Below are 22,398 nucleotides of genomic sequence, written 5' to 3'. Positions count from 1 at the left end.
CCCTCACCCTGCCCCCTCTGCGCTCGGCCTGTCTTTGAAGACACGGCCTGGACATTCCAGTATTCCCCGAGCCAGGACCCGCCCCCAAATCTTCTCTCCTTCGTGTCGTGCCTGTCCGATCCCTTTGGCTGTAGAGCTGCTGAGTGGTCCTTTAGTGTGCTGATTGGTGTTCACGGGCCCCTGCCTCTGGTAACAGTACAGGGCAGGATCTGTCCTTTGTGTGTATTCCCAGCTTTTGCCAGGATAATGCCTGTGACTTGATAGACACTGTAGATAGCTCCTGCCTCGCTGACTGATAGACTGAATGGCCCCGTGCATGAGTAGGATGGTTCCTCAAGGTGGGTTTTTGGGTTCTTCCGTTTTGTTGTTACAGGAAGGGGTGCCCGAGCCAGAAACCGAACGGGAAGACACCCGTCCTGAGACGAACGTAGCTGACGAAAGTGCTCTGGAGGAGCCAACCGAGGACGAGACATTGACGTCTGTGCTCGCAGCAGACCAGCCTGACATGTCCGGTACGTCGGCGAACATCCCTGGAGGTTGATTTTTCTCCCGTCTGTGCTTAAACGCCACGGTGGGGCCAGGGAAGGGGGTAGCTGGTGGGTAGATGGATGGCATGCTTCGGACGCAGGAGTTCCTGGGCTCCATCACCAGGAACTCCGTCGAAAGAAAGAAGCTACGTGCGAACCTAAAGTACCTCAAGACTCTAGGTCCAGATACCACCTGCAGTACTGCTTGCTTCCCTTTTGCCCACTGTCTTCCCACACATCCCTAGCACGACCAGGTTTTCCCTCGAGAAAATTCTTCAGTCCTCTGAAGGTCCTTTGGGCCACGTTAGTTTACAGAAAGATTCTTGAACGGGGTTAGACTTCCCGGGTGTGGGTAGAATTCAAAGTGGTCAGTGTTGTCGCTAACATGTGTGTGCCTGCACCCTCTAGGTGACACATCGGGTCAAGAGGAAGACGCGGAGTCCCCTGACGAGGAGGTACCGTCTCCTTTTGCTGTTTTTCTTCTTCTTTTACTCCCTAACCGTCGAGGGTCCTTAATACGTAAGCGGGTGGACGCGTCGCCCCTGCGTCCTGACGTTTGCCTTTTCCCGTCACCATTCTCGCCTAATGTTTTCTAATCCACAACTGCTGAAGTCGTTCTGGGTTTTCGGTCCCGCGAGCGCACAGTCCACTTGTGTGAGTTTTCCACGCTCGCCTACGGAAAGCGGTGTCCGTGTCTGAATTCTTTGCCTCCAGTACTTTTCCCCGGTAGGTTAGGCCAAGGGACTGAATGTAGGCGGTTCCCTGTGCGAGTTCGGTGAGGTTTAAGATGTCTCCTGTTTTGTCTTGTGTTTTCGGCACTCCTCGTCTTGGATGAGTCGACTTTATCCCTTACCGAAGCTTGCCAGTGGGGCCTTCCCGTTCCCTTCCCACTCGGTGTGTTCAGGATTTCCGTGTGACTTCTCATGCCGTTTCCCACCTCGTCCTGCGGCCCAAGCTGCCCTTCCTGGAATCCCTCACCCTGCCCCCTCTGCGCTCGGCCTGTCTTTGAAGACACGGCCTGGACATTCCAGTATTCCCCGAGCCAGGACCCGCCCCCAAATCTTCTCTCCTTCGTGTCGTGCCTGTCCGATCCCTTTGGCTGTAGAGCTGCTGAGTGGTCCTTTAGTGTGCTGATTGGTGTTCCCGGGTCCCTGCCTCTGGTAACAGTACAGGGCAGGATCTGTCCTTTGTGTGTATTCCCATCTTTTGCCAGGATAATGCCTGTGACTTAATAGACACTGTAGATAGCTCCTGCCTCGCTGACTGATAGTATGAACTGCCAAGTGCATGAGTATGATGGTTCCTCAGGTTTGTATTTGTTTCATTTTCTTGTGTTTTTCAGTAAGTTTCAACACAGCAGGAAAATGCAGTGGAATATGTTACTCATTCCCGTGAAGATGCTGCTGAGGAATCAATTGTGCAGTTGGAAATCGCATTTTATGAAGGAATTTTCATGTTTATATTATTTTTCTCTAGCGTCGTTTTGATTTTTATTGTATTATATAAACCTACCATTGATGAATTTTGGCGGGTGTTAGTGGTATATCCTGCATTGTATCCATTTGTTAATTGATTCCCCCTCGATTCATTAAAGCCATCTTTATGGCTCAAAAATGTGCGATTTGTATTTTATAGATTCTGTTTGGATTTTTAACCTATGTTTTCTCTTATTTCAGAAGTATTTGTCATACTGTTTCGATGGTTTTTTTTTTTATAATTGGATGTTTTAATTTTACAGTGATTCTGACAAAAATATTTGCTTAAAAGGAATAGTGTTTTTTTTTTGTTATTTTTTCTATTTTCATCTCTTGAAATTTAAAACATGTGCTTGGTTCCTTTGAAATTTTATGTTTTCAAGTAGAGCTGCACGGACATTTCAGGAGAATGAACCATATGGTAAGCAACATGAGATATGTTACATTCTTATACCATCAGTTGATGCAGTCCTGGTCTATTCAGGGCCATCCCTGATTATAGGAATGGATTCTATTCCTCAAACTACGTTAGCAGTATGCACTGTTTCCTGTTGTAAAATGTATCTGCCCACCCCATCCCACATCTCAAGTGTTTTCTCACACTTTATGTACTGTTTTTTACTCAGTTGAATTGTCCTTGGGGCCACACTGCAGATTTCCAGGGGCCTTTCTTTGGCCCACTCCCTCCTCACCAGCCCTCTCTCGTCTCATCTCTTATCTGTGTTGGTTTCGTCTGACTCTGCTTCGTCAGCTCGAGTGAGGGCGTCTAGTGGACCCTCCTACCTCTGTTCCCTGTCCCTGTGTCACGGCCTGGATATTCTCCCAAGGGTGTGCCCTTGGGCATCCATTAGACTCACTTCATGTGTGTTTAGGGATCACTGTCCTTCAGTGCCTGAAGTCCTGTGTCTTGAAGATGGTTTTTTTCATGTACTTTGTCTGTTGTGGTTTTGCTTCTGTCAAGGAGGCAGGCCCGTCCGTGCCTGTTCCTCCATCTTGGCTGGAAGCCGCCTGCGGGAGGCCTCGGGCACGCGGTCTAGGTTGTCTGCTTCCTCTTGGGCTTAACTGCTTCCTGCTCATCCTTCCTTCCCAGTGTGACCATCTCACCCCTGGGGGATATTCCCTGGGCCCAGTCTAGACCAAGCCCTGTTACTTGATCATGGAGCTCTCTTTTCTTACAGTAGCTATCTGAATTTATAATTATTTTATTTGTCTTGCTAGTGAGATGGGAATTGGAGAGCAGGCCCACAACAGACCCACTATCTGCTGCAAGTGTCAGAGCACAGCTCACACCTGTCCCCTTCAGGCCACCAGGCAGGGAGAAATGTCAGAGGATGGTTCCTTTCTCATCACCATAGGACTGTTTCTTTCCTTTTGTGTTGGGGTTGGTGGTGGTAATAAGGTTTATTTATTCATTTCTTTATTACTTTTTTAAACAGAAGTCCTGGAGATTGAAAGAGGTCCTGGTGTTGGAACCCTCGACCCCGTGCATGCTAATCACACACACTACCATTGAGCTCTACCCTCCCCCCAACATGGCTGTTTGTAATGGACTCATTGACATGTTCCGTTTTAGTTCATCAGTAATTTAATATTTGTAGGTTTCTTCCAAAATGTATTGACGCTTCATTTTGAAATGAGGTCCCTCTCTGTAAACATAGGCATGGTCCATAGGATTCTTCACAGACGATGTCCCCGTCTGCAAGCGGTGCTGGAATGAGTAGACTTTTTGCCAAAGTTCCGAGTGGTCAGGATGGGAATCACATTCGCAGAGAAGTGCAATCCCACAGCATTGAGGGCATAGTGGGAGTGTTGTCAGCCTGGGAGATGGGAGCTGTGTGCTTTGATCCCAAATCTCAGAGCCCCAGGTGTTTCCTGGATTGAATAGGAAGCCTGTGGCCCTCCCAGAACTGCTAGGAGGATGAAATGTGCAAATATCTGACAAAGCCTTTGGTTATGATTAGTTGCTCGAGAAAGATTATATGGTCTCATCTTGGGGAGAAACAAGGTAATTCCAAAGGCATCTGTTTCCCATTTCTAGAGTGCTTTTCTTTCTCTTTTCCTCCCAGTGGTCTGTCCCAGATAACACGAAGCTGGATAATGCTGACAGGTCAGTGCTACCTCAGCCTTCTTTCACCTGCCTTGGGAGTGTTTTGGAAATCATGAAGATGCCAGGGTTCCCTAAACTGGGAGCTGATGCCGCATGAAAGAGGTGGTTCTTGGTTGACCTCTCACCAGGACACAGACACACACACCCCTCCGTGTCTTATCTGGCATATGAAGAATAAAGGAAAGGCCTAGATCTAGGATGGGGCCAGGTTTGGGGGGTGAGACTGGCTCCCTAGCCCTGAGTAGAGAGGCCTAAGTTTTCTAGGCTGTCTCTACAGGGGCAAAAAGAGTTTCCCCAACCTCATATGACCCAACATAAAGAACAGGGGTCCTTGGGGAACCATATCGAAGCCTGTGCATGGGAGATGCCTGACCCCAGACATGGGTGGGTTCTGCTGTAGGTGAGCCTAGGGTTAGAGTCCACCCCAGCCCCACCTTGGCCTGCAGGATGACAGGCCGCAGCTGGGAGGATGGAGATTGGGAAATGGAAAGAATTCGGTGTCCAGCTCATGCAATATTGATGGGGTAGTGGAATACCGCACTTCACCCCCTGCTGATCCTACTCCTGGTCCCTCCTGGACCAGGGACTGCAAGCTTGGCTACCAGGACATCACTGAAGGGACAGTGAGGACCCCCTGCCCCCTTACCTCAGCCCCCCTGACTGCAAGGCCCTTCCCCTGGGGGCACAAGGCCACATCAAACCAGAAGAAGAGGTAGGATCTGTGGAACCTGCCGTATGTTCCTAGGTGTTGGCAGAAAGGGGGTTTCTGTAGAGACAGGCAGAGAGAGCAAAGCCAGGAACAAAGATAGATGGGCAAGGACCCATCGCCTCCTTTTCACTGGGGGCCAAGGAGAATCCCACGGCAAGGAGAGGCTGGGAAAGACAAGGCAGGCTCTGAGCACCAGAGCCATCAGAGAACTGAGCAGCTAGTTTCAGCCACACGTCTCACGTCCTCATCAGCCTCTGGCCCTCTGAGTGCTGCTCCTGCCCTTCTGTTCTCATGCTTATGTCTGATCATCTGGCTTTCTTTCCACCCAGCTGAGGTGGGGTGCACGGATAGGGAAGATGAGCTTGGTGGAACTGGCAGAGCTCCGAGCTCTAAGACTGGACTGAGGGGCTGGGATCAGCCCAGTGAAAACGGTTCTGCAGGCCACCTTCTCTGGTCGCCAGCCCGGACCTGCTCCTCACTGGTGAAATGCATGGGGAAGCAGGAAGTGGTGGGGTTTCCTCTGCACTGTGTCCCACTCATGGCTCCCAATGTGGGAAGTTTGGCCCCCAGTATATCCTGCGACCCGTAGGTGAGGGGCTCAGGCTGGGCTCTCCCTCGCTGTTACGCGCTTTCTCAGGTTTTGCTGTTCTGTGTTTGTGTGTCTTCCTCCTGTCGTCCATCCTCCCCCTCATTCTGGCGGCCCCTTCACAGAGCCGGGAGGAGCGTGATTTCCGCCATGAAGCTTGGCAAGAACCGGCCTCACAAGGAAGAACCCCAAAGAGAAGGTATCGAGGTGCGTCCCTGACCCCAGCAGGGCCCAGGCCCTCCTGGCCTCTCTCTGCGTTTCACTGGGACTAAAGCCCCCCTCCGTGGGCAGCGCCCCAACAGGATCTCCTGTGATTGGCCAGCGGGGCGGCCTGGGCGGGGCCTGCACTCCCATTGGCTAGCTGAGGTGCCAGGTTCTGACCGTGGTCCTCTGGAAGGGGGCGCTCCGAGGGCCGAAGGTGGGAACCGCATTTCCTCTGGTCTAGAACTGGGCAGAACCTTCTCTCTGATGGGCTCCTCCTGCCCTCTTGGCTCCCACTTTTCTTCTCCACACAGAAAGCTAGAGGTTTTCAAGCAGAGGAGGGAATGACAAAGAACGAAAGTTGTTTGGCCGAGTCCTTACTTCTGGGGGAAAACCAGAGTCGGCCTGCTCACTGTCCGGACATACGGTCCTGCTTCTTCCCCATTGCACCCTCCCATCAAGCTCCAGGGACGGACGGCCCTGGCAAGAGAGGCAGTGTGGGTCCTGGAAGGATGGAGTGGCCTGTGGCACTGGTGACACTGGAACGGGAGGCACGGGAAGGGGCAAGACAGCAGTTGAAGACAAGCCAAGGAGGACAGATGGAAGATAGGGAAGAAATGAAGGGTAAAGGGCAGCTGTGTGTAGCTTTCTGACCCAAATCTGGGCCCATATGCCCATCCTCAGGGCTCGCGGCTTCCCTCCTCAGCATCCCCTGGGTGTCCCACTGGTCCCAGAATCTCTCTCCCTCTCTCTTGACCCCCATGCCAATTCCAACTATGCCCATCTCCTTCCTCCATTGGAGAAGGTTGAGCTGTTGGCTTAGTCCCAAAACCATAATCTCAGAATCATCATTTCTTTATCTCACTGGATAAATAGACATCAGTCCAGGGTTAGGTTCTGAATCCCATCAGCTATCTCACATGCATGAGATCCTTCCTCAGCCTCAGTTTCTTCATCTGTGACATGAGAATAGTGTCTGTTTTGGCAGGATGTGACTGTGAGGACTAGAGATATGTGCAGAAAGTCCCTGGCATTGTGCCTGGCACACAGTAGCCTCTCAGTAAATGATATGAGAGGTACATAAGTATGGATTCTTTATTCTCTACCTTCTTCTACAAAGTATACATTCAATTAAAACAAAGAAGGAAGACCAGATCAAATATCAATTAAAATCCAAGATCAAGATTAGGTCAGAAACCCTGCAGATATAAAGATCATGACATTCTACGCAGATGCTGCCAACTAAACCTGGAATTTGACTCTCAGCTCTCTGGATGCCAAAGCCAATGGGGAGAGACAGTCACTACTGCATCATCCAGCCCACCTAACCCTCCTTTCTTCTTCCCTAGATGAACCAGCAGTGCTGGAGAGGGAGGACCTTGACTGCCTGGCCATGTGTCTTGGGGATGGGCCAGATCCTGACTGTGTCTCTAGCTAGCGTCACAGCGCTCACCAACAACGTTTCCAACAGCAGTGAGAGGGCAGGAGCCCCCCAGCCACAGTTGCCTTCATCCAGTCAGGCAGGACCCAGCTTGCCCTTCCTGGAGTTTGGGTGGGGTAGAATCAGACACCGTGGACAGCTCCTGCCTAACTCTGCCCCTTTCTTCTTTTCCTGGAAGTCTTTCTCATCTCTCTTCCTACAAAGGCCGGGGCCTGTTCCCAGATCATTGAACACCTCCAGGCAAAGGGAAATCACAGAGCTGCCCAGCCCCACACTGGAACCTGTTGACCTAATGTCTGTCTCCCTGTCACTTCTGCCACTGGTTGGAACCTCTGAGAGCAACTAATCTCCATTTTGTTTGGCAGTCCTGGAGGATTTGACGACCATGATTCTGTCCTGCCCTTCGCCAAGGTCTAACCACTGCCAGTACCCTTCTCCTCCCCTGCAAGCAGTCCTCTTACACCCAGCCTGACAGGACTTTCTCCTCCTTAGATCCAAGCCAGACACTGAGATGGAGCCAAGTGCTGGGCAGCCCAAGGATTACCAGCTAGGTGGGGCAACTGGATGCCTTGTGCCTTTGCAGCTCGGCTCTATTGGGGGATTACAGCTAGACGTTGAGTTGTGGATCTGGACTTCACAGAGAACCACACACTGAATGCAAGTTCTAATGGTGAGCTTACTCCTGGGAGGCCCCACAGCAGTGTTGTAAGTAGAGAAGCACAAGCCCAGCCAGGAGCCTGAGAACATGCCCCCCTGACGGTGCTGCGTCCTGCAACGGGTGGTGTCAGTGAGAGGGAGCTGGGGAACTATAAAGAGGCCAACGAGCACGCACACAAACGGTACAGCAGTTAGAATACAAGTACCTCTGAAAAGAAGATTTTTACTGTGTTTTTTAAATTGTCATTTTGTATTACTTTAATGTTGGAAGTAATGTCAGTCTTGGCTACTTATAGATGGTGAGAATGTGGATGCTTTTTTTTCCTTCTTTTTGTTCCACTGTATTTTCTAAAATTAACACTTATTTTTTTATTTGTGTGTTTCTAAAACTGGACACCAAATGGCTGAGAAAAGGAGAGACTTGTAACTGTCAGATTGTTAGTGTGGCCACTGTGCAGGCAGGACCGGGCACTAGCACAGCTGGCTGCTGCTAGGAGAGGGCCACCCAGGGCAACAGGACCCAGTGCAGCCTCCCCAGCTTGGGACCTGATCCTCAGCTTTGCAGGGCCACACCCTCAATTTTATTAAGTGAACTGGAATGGTCTCCCTCCAAAGACTTTGTAAACATTCTGAATTGAACAAAACGGTTGTATTTAACCTGATAACACAGTATTCCCTGACAGGTTGGTAGATATCTCAAGTGTGAGTGTTAACACACTTGGAGAGAGAGTGATGCAGATGCAAATGTGGAATTATTCTTGCTTTCAACGAGTACAATGCATAAAGCAAGAAGAGCTATCAGATGAACTTCACTGTCTTGGAGAACTTGGCTTTGCTGAGTTAGAAAGACCTCAGCCCATGAAAGGAGGAGAACTCAGCTACACCCAGATCCGGGAAGGATCCTCAGGGCTCAGAACCATCCTACAGGTTGGGTGGCACTGAAAAGAGGTCCTAAAGTGAAAAGACCATGGGGTACCTGTACCCTTTGTTTCATCTGTTTAGGATGCATGTAATATGGAAACGCTTTCCTGATTATTGGCATCTTAAAAGAGAGAAGCCACAGCTGCCTCCTGTGAATATGCAGTTTCCCCATCAGGTGGGCAAAGTGTGGCGTTTGGCAGAGATGTTCTTGATGGGTCATGGAGTCTTGAATCCAGTCGCTACCCTCTCTTCCTGGCACCAAGACCATATTTGGTTTTTTCCTTCAAACATCTCTCCAGTTTTCACTTCCATGTCATCTTGCCACCACTGACCCTAGACCCCAGCTCAACTGCGATATGGCACCCACTTCCTATCTGGTCTCTCTGCCCTCATGCTGCTGCCTCTGTGTCATCCTCTATGCCACCACTGGAATGGCCTTTTCAAAATGAAAATCTGGTCATGTCACATTCATGTCACTGGGAGATGGGGGAAGGTAAAGGATGTTTCAAAAGAGCAGTACTACCTGGCCCACCACCCCTCATCTCCAGCTCCCAGAGATGTCCCTGCAGCGTGATCAGCTCCCTCAGAGGCTGGCCACAGAGCACCGTGACTTGGGTTCTCCCAGGGCAGAGGCATAGATTTATACTCATTGTTCCCTGTGATGACATTCATGAAGCCACCTGGAGATTATGTCCCTTATGTCTTGGAAGGAGAGGATGGAATCGCCAATTACCAAGAGAGTTTCTTGGGTTAACAGGTCATTTGGTCCCTTTGTGTGTCTCTCTTTGCCGCCTCATGTTCCATCCTAGAAGATCGAGTCCTCTGCTGATGACTGAAGAAGGAAAGGGTGGCTAATCCCCTTCCTCATAAGTTTTAAAAAATTTCTAGTCTATGTGATACGTTTCCCCTCCATAGCACTCCGGGTGGGGGAGGGGCGGCAGGAATGGCATTCCCCTCCCCCACCAATACCATGCAGCAACCTCCAGTGTGCACCCTCAGGGGTCCGCTCAGGGCCACCTTTCCGCCAACCAAGATCACCTGCTGGAGCATCTTCATCCCACCCCACCCTTTTCTCCTTTCCACTCTCTGCCTTCTCCTCTCTCTACCTCCTACCCTTTGGCTCTCAGGGCTTCCAGCCTGGGTTGTCCACCATTGTTGGCTCTGCTCAGTGGAGAAAGGTGGAAACTCTGGGTCCTGAAAAGGACTAGGGGCAAAAAGGCTATCATTATAGCCGGGCCTCTGGATGAAAAACATACAAACCAGCCAACCTTACTCACATTGGGAAGGTCAGTCTCCTGGTGGAACACTTTTAGCACCTTATAATGCCCAACTGTGTCGGTCTGCCTCCCAGTGTTGAGTTACAAATAGTTTTTTGTTTGTTTGGTTTTTATTTTTTTTAAGGGAGAGGAGTGGATGAGTTCATTGTGGGAAAAATAAGATTTTTAAAAACCTTTGGTATAAGAAGTTTCATAGAGTTTAAAACTCTTATCATGTACTATGCTAAGCATATTCTGGAAGGACTTTCAGTGTCTGTTTACTTTCTTCACAATAAACTCCTCCGAGCTGGCTCTGTCTCCTTCTGAGCTCCCTGACAGAGCAGTGATAACTGCGCCGGGTCAGCTCCATGCCCTTTGGGATGCCAAGTTCCACACAGAAACGCTCACTTTCACAGCTCAAGAGTTACTTCAATTAGTACATGGTCAGTTTCCAGTTCTCTACACTTGCTTGACAACGTTCTTATAGACATAGATGTTTCTTTTTCTTTTTTACACACCATTCGTCTTGATGTCTGGGTTTTCCTTGGTCTTCAGAATATTTATGAGACTTTGATGGACACAGCAGTTGATGATTTTCATGGTTATTCTTTTTTATGTAAAAGGGAAAGATATTCTCAGGAGTAAAATCATATTTAGCAGTTTTAACAATAAAATACCAACTCTCCAAAAGAGGGGAAACTAAGAATGTGGAAAGGGGGCCAAATTCCAGGAACAGAAAAGAGGCCGGTAGGGTTAAAGTGAGAAATGCTGGGGGGGAGGCTGTAGATCAAGTGGTTGTGTGCATACTTAGCACGCAGGAGGTTCTGGGTTCAATCACCAGTACTTCCTCTAAGAGTAAACAAATAAACCTAGTTATCCCCACCACCACCACACACACAGAGAGATAAGAAATGCTGGAGCACAAAATGAAGTTCATGTAAATGGAGAAAGCTTGATTCCTGAGCGCGTGAGACCTGGGTCGTAAGTATGCTGTCCTCTGTGAGGCCGGGTCATTGATGCTGGGGGAGAACTCAGAGCACCTGGAATCCACTGGGCACTTTACAAATATTGATGCTGGGCCCCATGCCTCCTACCCCATCCCCCAAGACTGGATCATGTTGATCTGGAGTGCGGTCGGGGCCTCGGGGTCTTCAAGCACTGCCGCGGTCTCCCCCTTGGTAATTCGCTGACTGGGAGGTGATCAACCCACATCCCTGCTTTATAAATGAGGACACTGAGCTCAGCAGGGAAAGAGCCCAGGATCACAGCAGGCTCGAGGCAGCGCTCAGACTGGCACCCAAGCCCAGTGCTAGCTTCCCGCCCCCTCTGGCCCTCTGCCCCAGCCCCCGACTCCAACAGGACCAGCTCCAAGCCTCACCGGCTTTCCCTCTCACTCCCCACCCTCACCTGCGCAGGTCGATGTCACCGTGGTCGGGGCCCGGCAGCTGGTGGGCTTGAACGTGGACCCCGTGGTGTGCGGGGCGGTGGGGACAACGAGAAGTGCACATCCATGAAGGAATGTGCTAACTGCCCCTCCTACAATGAGGTCAGTGCCCTTGTCCTCGGGGAAGGGGCCTCTAAAGGGTGACCGGGGCTGAGCACCGGCTCATCGTGCCCAACAGGAGAAGCTGGGAGTCAAGGGGCACAAAGGGCTACCAGCTGGGGTGACCCCGGCCCGCTGTGGTCCAACCCCCAGCACACTGATGCGCAGTGCACTGTCCTCTGAACCCCTGGTCTGGATCCCAGCCTGATACTGGTCTGAGCGGGAGCCACCCTGGGAAAGGAACACTGCCCCAGGCCCTCCTGCGCCGCTCCCAGCAGTGCCTGTGAGTGAGCCCTGCTCCCATGGGCCCTGCTTCCAGCTGCTTCCCAGGCCCAGGCCCCGGCCCGTGGTGGCCCCGGAACCATAGTGAGCACCTGAGATGTGCTGTGCAATCTCCTAAACTCTTCTAAGGGTGTCACGTCTTGTGATTCTCGCAACTGTCAGAAGTTGTCACCATCAAGCCCATTTTACACAAGGGACATTGAGGCTCCTGGAGAAGGACCTGGCCCAGGTGCTAAACGACAGAGTCGGTTCCGTGTGCACATGCTCCCTGCCCGCTGCCGTCACGCGTGCCTGAACCTCTCTCTGCGGCGCGGAGACTGAGGCCTCCATCTGGGAAGGGCCATGATCACAGAGCATTATAGACAGAGGAGGGCCTGAACTGTCCAGTCTCTGCCCAGCTCTCTGCCTGCCACCCTGGACGGCCACCCCAGACCGCACTGTGCCTCGGCTCCAGGGAGGGACCCATCGTAGGCAGCTCTGGGGAGGGAAGCCCTGTAGATGCCTGACACACATCGGACTAAGCCAGAGGTCACTGGCAGGGGGCCCTGGCCCTCCCTTTTCTGGAGGGGCTTCCCGCCTGCTTCTCCTGGTGGCTCTGGGCAGTGAGGGGAGCCAGGCCGGCCCACGTGAGGCATCTTTGTCCCGTGCCTCAGCGTCTCCTGAGGAGCGGTGAGGATGGAAGTCACCATCTGCCACATGTGAGAGGACGTCCCTTAGGCAGCTGTGGGGGCCCCCAGCTGCGCCCCTTCAGGAAGAAAGCGCGCAGCCGCCCTTCACGGGGACCCGGGCTATGGCCAGGGCCTGGCCGAAGTGCCCTAAGCGACCACAGATGGGCCCTGTTCCTACAGCTGGTTTCCCACAGGGCTGGGACCTCACTGTTCAGGACGTCCCTCAGCCCCGTGTGGCAGCTTTCCCAGCAGCCAGGAACCTCAGGCTCCCATCTCTGACCTCATGTCAGGATGTATCCCTGACTGGAAAAGCCTCCAGCCCCAATAAGGTCTAATTTTCCCAAACAGCTATGGAGATGGGTGCCCACGGCCTTCCGTGGTTATCTGATAGTGGCGAGGCCATGTTGGGGTGACTGGAGGGCTCACTTTGCACTGGACCCACACAGCTCATGTTTCATTCAAATGCCTTCCTCCTTTTCAGGGACACAGAGCTGTTCTCCCCACTCTGTGGCTCCCCAGCAAACTCCTACTCACCCTGCAGAGCCCAGCTCAAATGTCCTTGCACTGAGCAGCCTTCCGTGCACTCTTAGGTCAGAGATCAGGGCATTCCTGTCTCTCTGACAGTAACATTCCTGAGTTGCAGTTGATCTTTCATGCCTTAAACTGGGAGGCTCCTGGTCTCCTGCATCGCTGTAGCCCAGCCCAGGGACTGGCATGCACCTGGAGGGCTTTGGTGACTCATTGACAAATGGATATTTACCCAAATGAAGAAACAGACATGCACGGGCACCTGCTGTGCCCCAGGCTCATGCCTGGCTACGCGGGGGCTGCAAACAGGATACCTCCTAGTTCTAGCTTCGAATCTGTTTTCCAAACTTGAAATTTATATCCACTAAGACTATTTATTCTGCTCATCTTTGGACCATCTTCAATGTATACCTGATCACATTTTTGTTCCTTTTCACAAACCCAAGTAAGTGATTTGTCCAATTTCTCTTTCCTCTCACCCCGAGCTCCTCACACTCAGCACTGTGCATCACAGGATGTTGAGCAGCATCCCTGGCTCTACCCGCTGGACACCAATAGCAATCCTCCACTCAGGGGTAGCAACCAAGAAGTGTCCAGGCGTTGCCAGTTGCACCCTAGGGATTGAAATTGCCCCCAGCTGAGAACCAGAGCGGTAAACTATCTTCCTATTATTCCTTCCAGCCCCGAAGCTGGAATTTTCTTTCCCTTTTCTTCTCTTTCTGGGGTAAGTTCCTCTTCCTGTTATAATATTCCCCTGGTCCCAGGGGTGGACTACTTCCTGCTAATTCTCTGAGTTGATAGGAGCCTGCCTGTGGCTCCGCTAAACATGATAGAGGGAGGTGAAAGTAATCAACATCACGTAGGTAATGACAAAGGGGAAGTCAGCTCCGCAGATACAAGAATTATGAGCGCAGACGGCTCAGAGTGCTAGCGGAGCCCCTCCCTCTACCAGGGCTGGCAGAGCTCCGGGGCACCTGGTCTGGCCTTGACCCTCCTGCCTGGCTGTCGAGAAGGGAGACCTGTCTTTCGAGAAGGGAGGCTCACAACCATCACTCCTGGAGCAACCTGGCCGACTAAAGGCCAGAGAAAGACCCGTTCACTGTGGGTGCATCCAGTCCTGCCCACAGGCATCTTCCTTCTATCTAGAACCCCCCTCCCCTTTGTCTGGAATCACTCTCTCCCTACGTCCCAGAGGATCTAGCAGGACACCCTCCCCTCAGCTTCACCGGCTCTGCCTTTTCTCTGCTTCTGGCTCCTCCTTGGCCTGCAAGGCCTTTCACTCCACAGAGCCTAAGCGGAGCGAGAACTGTCCTGCTCGAGGACAGGAGCTAGAAGCCTGTCATCTGTCTGTCCATCTACCTGCCCATCTGTCTGTCTGTCTGTCCAGCTGTGCCTTTCCTCAGTCCCCCGTACCTCCTAGTGACCATCCCTCCCTCACTTTACTCCATGCAGTCACATCAGCCCCACCCCCAGCTTTCCAGAAACTGCCCTCCCCCAGTGTCCACGGACTTGGCTGAACTTAGGTTCAGGGTCCAGCATCGTCCCCTCTCCCTTGACTGCCCAGGTCCTTCCATCCTCTCGCTGCCCCCGCCCCGGGGACCTCTCCTACCCTCTCCTGCTTTCCCCTGTCTCGCCAGCTCCTGTCCTCATTGCCTTTCTCCCTCTGCCCACTGCTCAAGTGCTGCTGCTGCTTGGAGCCCTGTCCTGGGCCACCTTCTTTCCTAATTTCTAACCTACTCTCCTGGGGTGTCTCCCCAAGGGGTCAGGTACCATCTTTGTGTCTAATGCGTGGACCACTTGCCTCTCCAGAGCTTCAGCCCCCGTTGTCAGCACCACCTGGGCAGAGTGCTGCTATGCGCAGCACTTGGCATGCACTGTGCCCTGACATGACCTGGGCTGAGTGCTTGACTTGGGTCATCCCATTTAGATTGATAGCCATGCCTCCCAGCAATGTCGTGAACGGTGCCCCGGAACAGTTCCCCAGGGTGGCTCTGGATCATTAATCCCCATGTCACAGAGGGGTAAACTGAGGCCCAGGAAAGAAGTGATTGGCCCCAAATCTCAGGCTTTTTGTCTCTAAAGTTGGCACGTTTACCCACAATGCTCTAGAGTGAGCCTCCAGCAGCTGGGAGCAAATCCTCCTCATTTATTCCAAGCACTTGGGCCACATTTCTTCCACCTCCTGCCCACAAGTTCACCAAAGCAGTGGGCCCTCTGCTCACTGCCCACACCCTCATTCCCAGGGCTGGCATGCTGAGGTCAGGAGAAGTTGGGGGAAGCTGCACCTGTGCGTGGCAGATCCCAGTGGGGAGGACGGGTCCCAGCCATGGCATTTACACTGACAGCCGAGTAAGTTCATCCGTTCTCAGTTCTAAAGCTCAGCTTATTGTAAAAGTTAACACCTCTCAAGTTGGGGCACAGCGTGCAGGCAGCATTGTACTTTAATGGCGATGTCTGTGGGACCCCGATAACCACAGTGCACCTTCCAGCACCTCGTGTGCCTCGTCAAGCCCGGTACGAGACTCTAATTTGGGTCATTGCCCCCACTTGACAGCTTACGAAGCTGGGGTTCAGAAGGTGTGTTGCTCAGGGCCACACAGCTCTCAGCTGCGTCAGGGTCAGCAGGGTCCAATGGTTCTTGCTCCTCCTGCTCATCCACATTTTGGGGCTCAGGGGACATGGCCAGGGTGTAGACAGGCGCTGCCAGGAGGGAGGGGCCCGGCACTCAGCCTCTGCTGGCCCAGAGATACCAGGTCTTGGGCCTTCGCCCTCCAGCACTTCATCTCTGACTTCCACGTCTCCCCTGATGGCATGTTCGACAGGATCTTCAAGACCTCGGTGAGGGGGGCACACTCCCTGTCAGGTGGCGCTCATAGCTCCAAATGCACCTTTGTGCAGAATTGCAAAGGGCACCCCCTCTGGGCGGGCCAGCCACAGAAAAGCCGACCTGTACCCAGACGCACATCTGAGCAAGCCGAGCACTGCTGGATTTGGGCCCCTCTCACTGTATCTGCCAGATGCTTCTGGAGAGTGAACAACCTGCTCACCTGTACCTGGGAGACTGCAAATCACAGAAGGCAGGACAGCCTAACGCTAAGCCCCAGAGAGCCACCCCTGCCCTGCTGGATGCCCTCCTGCTTCACCATGAAGCTCAGGTCCCAAGAAAGAGTGAGGTGGCACTACTAGGAGTCAACCCTCTGCCCCGTGGAAAGCCTCGGCCCCATCCCTCCTGACTGGCAGCTGGTTCTGCCTGGAAGGTGATTCACTCCAAGAACCTGCTGCACAGTGGCATCCTCGTGGGGTCCTTCAAGATGGATGTGGGAACCACGTGCTGCCAGCCTGGTGTGTAGTCGCATGGCCCGGTCAGCGTCAGTGCACACCGCTCCGCGAGCGCGGGGCACGCTGTCCTTCCCACCCTGCCAGCCCCTGGTCTCAGCCTGGCCAGGACCGTGAACTCGGGTGGGGCCACAAGTACACACAGCCATGGGGTGTGCAGGGCAGCAGGGTGCCCTGTCTGCACACAAACACAATGACTACCTGCACCCAGTCTGCGGGGTTCACAGGAGCCCCACGGGGTGGGCAGCATTGCCCCCTTTTACAGTTGGGGAGCCTGGACCTCAGAGCAGCACCCGGGCCTCCCCAGTCGCCCAGCTGGTCGGCGGTGAAGTTAGGCTTTGTGAGTCCCGACAAAGCTCCGTGGCCCTCAGCACCAGGTGCAGTGACGCTGGGCCCTCAGACACTTCCACTGACCACCCATCAAGGGGCCCAGGCCACCTGAGAACAGCCATGTGGGGCTGTGTCTACGGGATCCTGGGGCCAAACCTCCATGGGGTCGGTGACGGAACTCCGAGGGGTGGCCCAGAGGGCTGGCGACGATGGCTGGGCCAGGCAGAGAAAGTGCCCTTGGCCTGACAGACAACAGCTAAGCACATGGCCAGTCCGGGAACCACGGGCGCACAAGCTGGCATTGGGCTCCACCCAAGCCCTGCAAGTGGACTTGTCACTGGGGGTATAGTAAGGACCTCGTTAGCCCTTTGACAGTGACACTACAATGTGTGACTGTCACATCTGACCCTCACCAAGCAGTGAGGGAGGCATCAGCATTCCTCCCCATTCTACAGAAGAGATAAATGAGGCCAAGAGAAGTTGTGTCTCGGAGGTGCCACTAAACTACTAGGTTGAACAAATTGGCGATTCCTTGTGGTTCACACTAGCAGACACGTGGCTGGTGCACATTATAACTATCATTCAGGCCAGGAAGCTGAAGTTCAAAACCCAAGATTATACACATAAAAATCACAAAACCATAGAACATGGAAACTTCAAGAGACCTTAAAAACACCTAGTCCGATCTCTCTATGAAAGGACAGAAAGAATAAACCCACTCCCTCTTCAAATAGCCTTTAACTTTGAAGGCAGATTTTATGTCCTTTCTGAGTCTAATTCTCCTTCCTCGCTAAATGTCCCCCAGTTCAGCCAGCCATGCGCACACCTGTCCACCTGCCCGTGTATCCACTCATCCACCCACCCGCCTGTCCACATATTAATCCATCCTCTATCCATTTATCTATCTACCATTCACCAATCCATCCGTCTACATTTTCAGCTGGCCTGGCAGCCCCCCACCCGCCCTCTATCCGTCTCCCCACCCAGCCGTCTGGCTACCTGTTCCTGTGTCCGCCCCGCAATCATCTGTTCCATCAAGACCCTGACGCTCTGGGGCAGCCTAGGCCCCGGCCCCCTGCTCCTGAGGCACCAGTTCCGCCACCCCACACCCCTGGGGGCATGACAGGGTCGGGGCTCTGGGAACGTGTGTCCTCTGGCCCAGAGGCAGGCGGACCTGTGGCCCCAGGGCCACTGGGCCCGACGGCCTGGACTCCAGGCGCCAGCACGGCGCTCCACTCGGGCTGCGCGGCGGCCCCGAGGGTGGGAGCGGCCCGGGCTCAGGGCCCCGCTCACTGCCGCAGACCCCCGGCTGCCCCGCGGGCAGGCCGTTCTGCCGGCCCCCGCGCACGTCCCCGCGGGGCCGAGCTGCCATGGGAGGTGTCACGTCGCCGTAGTGAACAAGGGGGCTGACACCAAGCCGCCCCATGAGGCCAGCCAGATGGACGAGGATGGCATCGAGGGGTGAGGCGCCCATCTCCCCTGGCCCCTGGTGACCTGGCCCGGCCCTTCCAGGGGCACAAGGGAGCGCCCGGGGTGGACCTGGCCCAGAGACCGTGCCCTCCCTCTGTCTCCCTCAGCCACACACTCAGAAGGCCCAGCTGTCCCTGGAAGGAGTCAGCCCCAGTGTCCACGGACTCTCCACATGGGACAGAAAGGCCTGGGGCCAGGAGGGCTGGGTTCACAGGGGACAGTCAGGAATGATAGTCGTTTGACATCTGGACTTCTGTCTGTGAGAAGCTTGGAAAAAAAGGGGCAGATTCCCAGAGCTGCAGGATCTTGAGTCTACACCTAGGAGAGCAAAGCCATTTTGTTTTCTGTGCCAATCTTAAGCAGCTGACAGTGGCTTTTGAGAAATATTCTGGGAATTGTCTGAACACAGTGGGAGAAAGTGCTGGGATCCAGTGAGTCATGAATTCGGTGGGCCGGGGAGGGAACGTGGTGGCCATAGGTGAGGTTTCTGTGTGGGAGACAAAAGATGTGACACCCAGCTAGGAAAGGGGACAGTGTTACCAGGATGGATCTTTCCCTCTGCAGTTTACAAAGTGCTCGTGTGTTTTCACCTGTTTCTCACACTCCTGGAAGGGAGCCTTATCCTACTCCTGGGAAGGGGCTGTTATTCCCGTCTTCCCGGCGAGGAAACTGAGGCTCAGAGAGCTGGGGAGATTTGCCCAGGATCCCACGAGAGACCAGGTACCGTCAACTTGAGCATCTTCAGTCCTGGTGTGGTCCTTCTCAGCCGTCCTTCACATGCTGTCCTGGGCCCCAGTGGTGTGCAGATGCGGGGGCAAGAGTCTGGGCGCCCGATCTGGCCACCACAGTCCTAACTGTATGCACCAGCAGGAACTTGCTGCTCCCTGAGGGGGTGCCCCCTGAATGCCAGCAGGCCCGGTTCTACGTGAAATTTACTGAGCAGAGGGGCTTCCCCACACAAACACAAGCCCCATGGCCAACGTGAAGAAGGCTTTCACTGGTGAGAACAAGGACCTGGTTGACCCCTATGTGCAAGTCATCTTTGCTGGCCAGAAGGGATTGGGGCACAGGCAGCAGGAGGCTGGGGCGTGGGGTGACAGGCACCAGGGTGCAGAGGGAAGGTCAAGGGGTCCTGGGGACAGACATGAGGCAGAATCAGAAGCCACCAGACTGGACTTTGATCACCTTGGTGTGTTCACCTCTGGAAGTAAGGAGAGATGAGAGGAGCTCCAGCTCAGAGGGGCTGGGGTCCAGGCCAGTCTGGGCCTTAGGGATACCTCCCTGCCCCCAGGTCACAGAGACCAAGAGCTGAAGGGGGGGACACTGTGAGGCAGGAGGGTCTCAGAGGCTGGTCAAGGGGAAGAGTGAGGAGAGGAGCGTGCACACACACATACACACACACACACACGTGCACAGCTGCTATGAGCCACACATAACACATATGTACCCACTCACCCGCAGACACACGCGCTCACACACACGCAAGCTCTCACTCCCTCCCACCAGGGCAGGACCTCAGTGCAGAAGAGCAGCTATGATCCACTGTTGAATGAGCAGTGTTCTTTACAGACCTGTCTCCCAACTCTGCAAGTGCATGAAAGTACAGACCCGGGACTCAGACAAGGACAACGACGTGCCCATAGGTGACCACTTCACTGACCTGCTCAAGGTTTCCAATGACAGAGACAAAGCTGAGTAGCAGGAAGCTGGGGGTGGGGTGAGGGTGGGGCTGAAGGGGCGGAGACAGTGAAATTCCCACACAGGCCCCCACCATCCCACACCTCGGCTGGAGCGGCAGTGGGCTTGCTCAGGGCTTTGCCAGCAGCCTCTGCCTCAGGGGAAAGGTGGAAACTCAAGACTCAGCTCTGCACAGAGCTGCCTGGGCCTGTCTGAGCCAGGCTGCCCAGATTCGAAGCCCAGCTGCTCTGACAGTTAGAAGCTGAGGCAGAAGTGGGGCTGCACAGGAGGCGCTGAGCCAGACCACCCAGGAGGCCCCTCCTGCTCTGACAGCCGCTGGGGGATGGGGGTGACCAAGACTTTCACCCTGTCGGGTGTTCTTCCCATTGGATCCGTGGGAGGAGAAGGAAATCCCAGCATCAGGGGTCCTTCCTTCCGTGGGTCCAGGGCTGGCCAAGGGGCTGGACCTCTCCCTTACCGGCCCCCACGGGCACACCGCAGGCCCACCCAGCATCCCCGACGACTTCATCTGGATGATGAGCGATGACAAGCACATGGCCTCAGCCCGGTGCCCCCCCCCAGGACCTGCTCTTCTCCATCGTGGGGGGAGGAGCTGGGTGAGGACCGTGCCAGACCAAGGCGCTCTTCCTCAAGGTGCTGGAAGGGAAGTCAGATTAGGGGGTGGAGGGGTCCGCGCTTCATTCAAGGGGTCAGCCTCCCTTGGAGGGAGCAGTGCGCCCACCCCAGGTCTGGCTGGCCTGAACTGATGGTGTGCTTAGAGAAGAGGTGGAGAGAGTAGGAATGGCAGGGGGCCCCATCCCATCCATCCTCCTTGGAGCTCTGTTCTCAACCCCACAGCCCAGTGGGATAGCTGCGGAGGGACAGAGGCCCTCTGACCACGGCCTCCTGCAGCCCCCTGCCCCGTCCTTACCCCACGGGCTCTGGAAGCTGACCCGGGCCCACCCCCAGTTGCCTGGGAAGCGGGGCTTCAAAGCGGTGGGCTGGACAGTGCAAGCCAGGCTGGAGCCCTGCCTGTGGCTGGGCCACAGCAGGCAGCGCGGGGACTTCCAGTGGGGCCTGCCCTGCAGCTTTGAGGGGGTCCAGGCAGCCCTGGGTTTGGGCCTGCACTCCCTCCTGCCCAGCAGCCTGGTCTGCACCAGTGAGTGAGGCAGGTTGCAGCCAGGCCCAGGCAAGCCCCTGGCTCCAGCCCTCACACTGGGAGAGCACTGGGGTTGCCTGTTCCCAGCCCCCCAGCCTGCTCTCCCCACAGAGAATCAGGCCTTCCAGCCCCACGCCCTCAGGTACCAGGCTCAGAGCCTCTGTGCAGCTGACTGCAGTGGCCTCTCAGGCCCCTCGCCTGAGTCTTTTTATCAACCAGAGTCAGTGCACAGAGGTGAGCTTCTGTGAGCTTCTGGGGCCTGGGGAGACAGATCAGCCAGCACCCGAGACCCACAGAGGGAAGCCTGGCAGATACCTGGGGACCCGGGCCACATGGTGGAGGCTTTGATGTGCTTACATTCTGCATGGAGGACAGGGAAGACCTGGTAGGGGCTGAGGGAACAGGGTCAGGAGTAGACCTCACATCAACCTTCATTTTAAGATTCCCAGAAGAGTCAGGGGATATGTCCGTCCTGCCCCCGAGCGCCCTGGAAACCACAGTGACTGGGGGTGAGTCCTGCTCAGGTATCTGCCCACCCACAACCACTGATTATCCATCCCCCCCGCCCTGAGCTACAGGTGCTGAATGAGACCCTGTGCCCCACCTGGGACCAGGTGCTGGTGTTCAACACCCTTGAGTGCTGTGGGGAAGCTCATGAGTTCCTAGATGACCCCCCCATCGTTGTCATTGAAATCTATGGCCAGGACACTGGTGTAGGTGGGCTCCAGCACCAGGGACCACCCCAATGTCCCCTCACTACACCCGCACTGACGGCCCCCTCCCCCGCTCTCCCCTGAGCCCCTCGGGCAGGTGCTTGCTGGGAAGCTGGAGGGTTGGGCAGCCCCTCCAGGACACCCCAGGTGTCCCCTGCCCTGTCACCGCAGTCTGACTCCTTCCTGATGCTCGAGGACTCTGGGGCCTCAGGGAGGAGATGGGCCAGGGCATTCCGCCTCCCAGCATAGACAGACCAAATTCAGGCCCAGAATCTTCAAGAGATGTGTCAGAAAGGCCTGCTGTCCCCGGCCTCCCCCACCCCAGGGACTCCCCGGCCCCTGCCCACACCTACCACAGTCAGCTGCCCAGCTTTCCACGGGAGCGCTGGAGTGGGGGAGTGGAGGACTGGGGTGCCCCGAGTGAGCTCTGGACTAGAGGCAGTTGCACCCATTTCTAGTCTGAGTACCGCATCTGCTGTTCACTACCAACCTGGCCTGAGCTAGCCTGAGACTTGGTTTCCCCATCTGTAAAACGGGATGATCACTTCTGCAGCTACATGGTGCTGTGGGGGACTGAATGTGATCCAGGATGTCAACATGCTTGGTAAATTCAAGCACTGCGAGCCTACCCTGGCTGTTTGTCGTGTCAGAACAAAGCCGACTACATGGGCAGGAACTTTGCCAAGCCCGTGGTGAAGCTGGCCGGTGAGGCATACTGCCCACCCTGCTTCCGACCCCAGCTCGAGTCTTACCAGATCTACCGGGGCAGGGCCACTGCAGGGGACCTGCTGGCCACCTTCGAGTTCTGGCAG

The 22,398-nt window shown here is 54.6% G+C and overlaps 1 protein-coding gene and 1 pseudogene across 1 annotated transcript; both read left to right on the top strand.

Moving 5' to 3' along the window:
• Positions 1-22,398, top strand: part of LOC116279086 (otoferlin-like) — a 445,501-nt pseudogene that overhangs the window by 403,223 nt on the left and 19,880 nt on the right.
• LOC140697630 (otoferlin-like) lies at positions 5,112-8,226 on the top strand. The gene is made up of 3 exons (XM_072965467.1): positions 5,112-5,611; positions 6,955-7,078; positions 7,539-8,226. The coding sequence occupies exons 1-3, from the start codon at positions 5,555-5,557 to the stop codon at positions 7,595-7,597; spliced, it is 240 nt and encodes a 79-aa protein (XP_072821568.1). The 5' UTR covers positions 5,112-5,554; the 3' UTR covers positions 7,598-8,226.

This window comes from Vicugna pacos, chromosome 8, assembly GCF_048564905.1.
Source record: "Vicugna pacos chromosome 8, VicPac4, whole genome shotgun sequence".
In the NCBI taxonomy this organism is placed as follows: domain Eukaryota; kingdom Metazoa; phylum Chordata; class Mammalia; order Artiodactyla; family Camelidae; genus Vicugna; species Vicugna pacos.
This window is presented reverse-complemented; position numbering and strand designations above follow the sequence as displayed.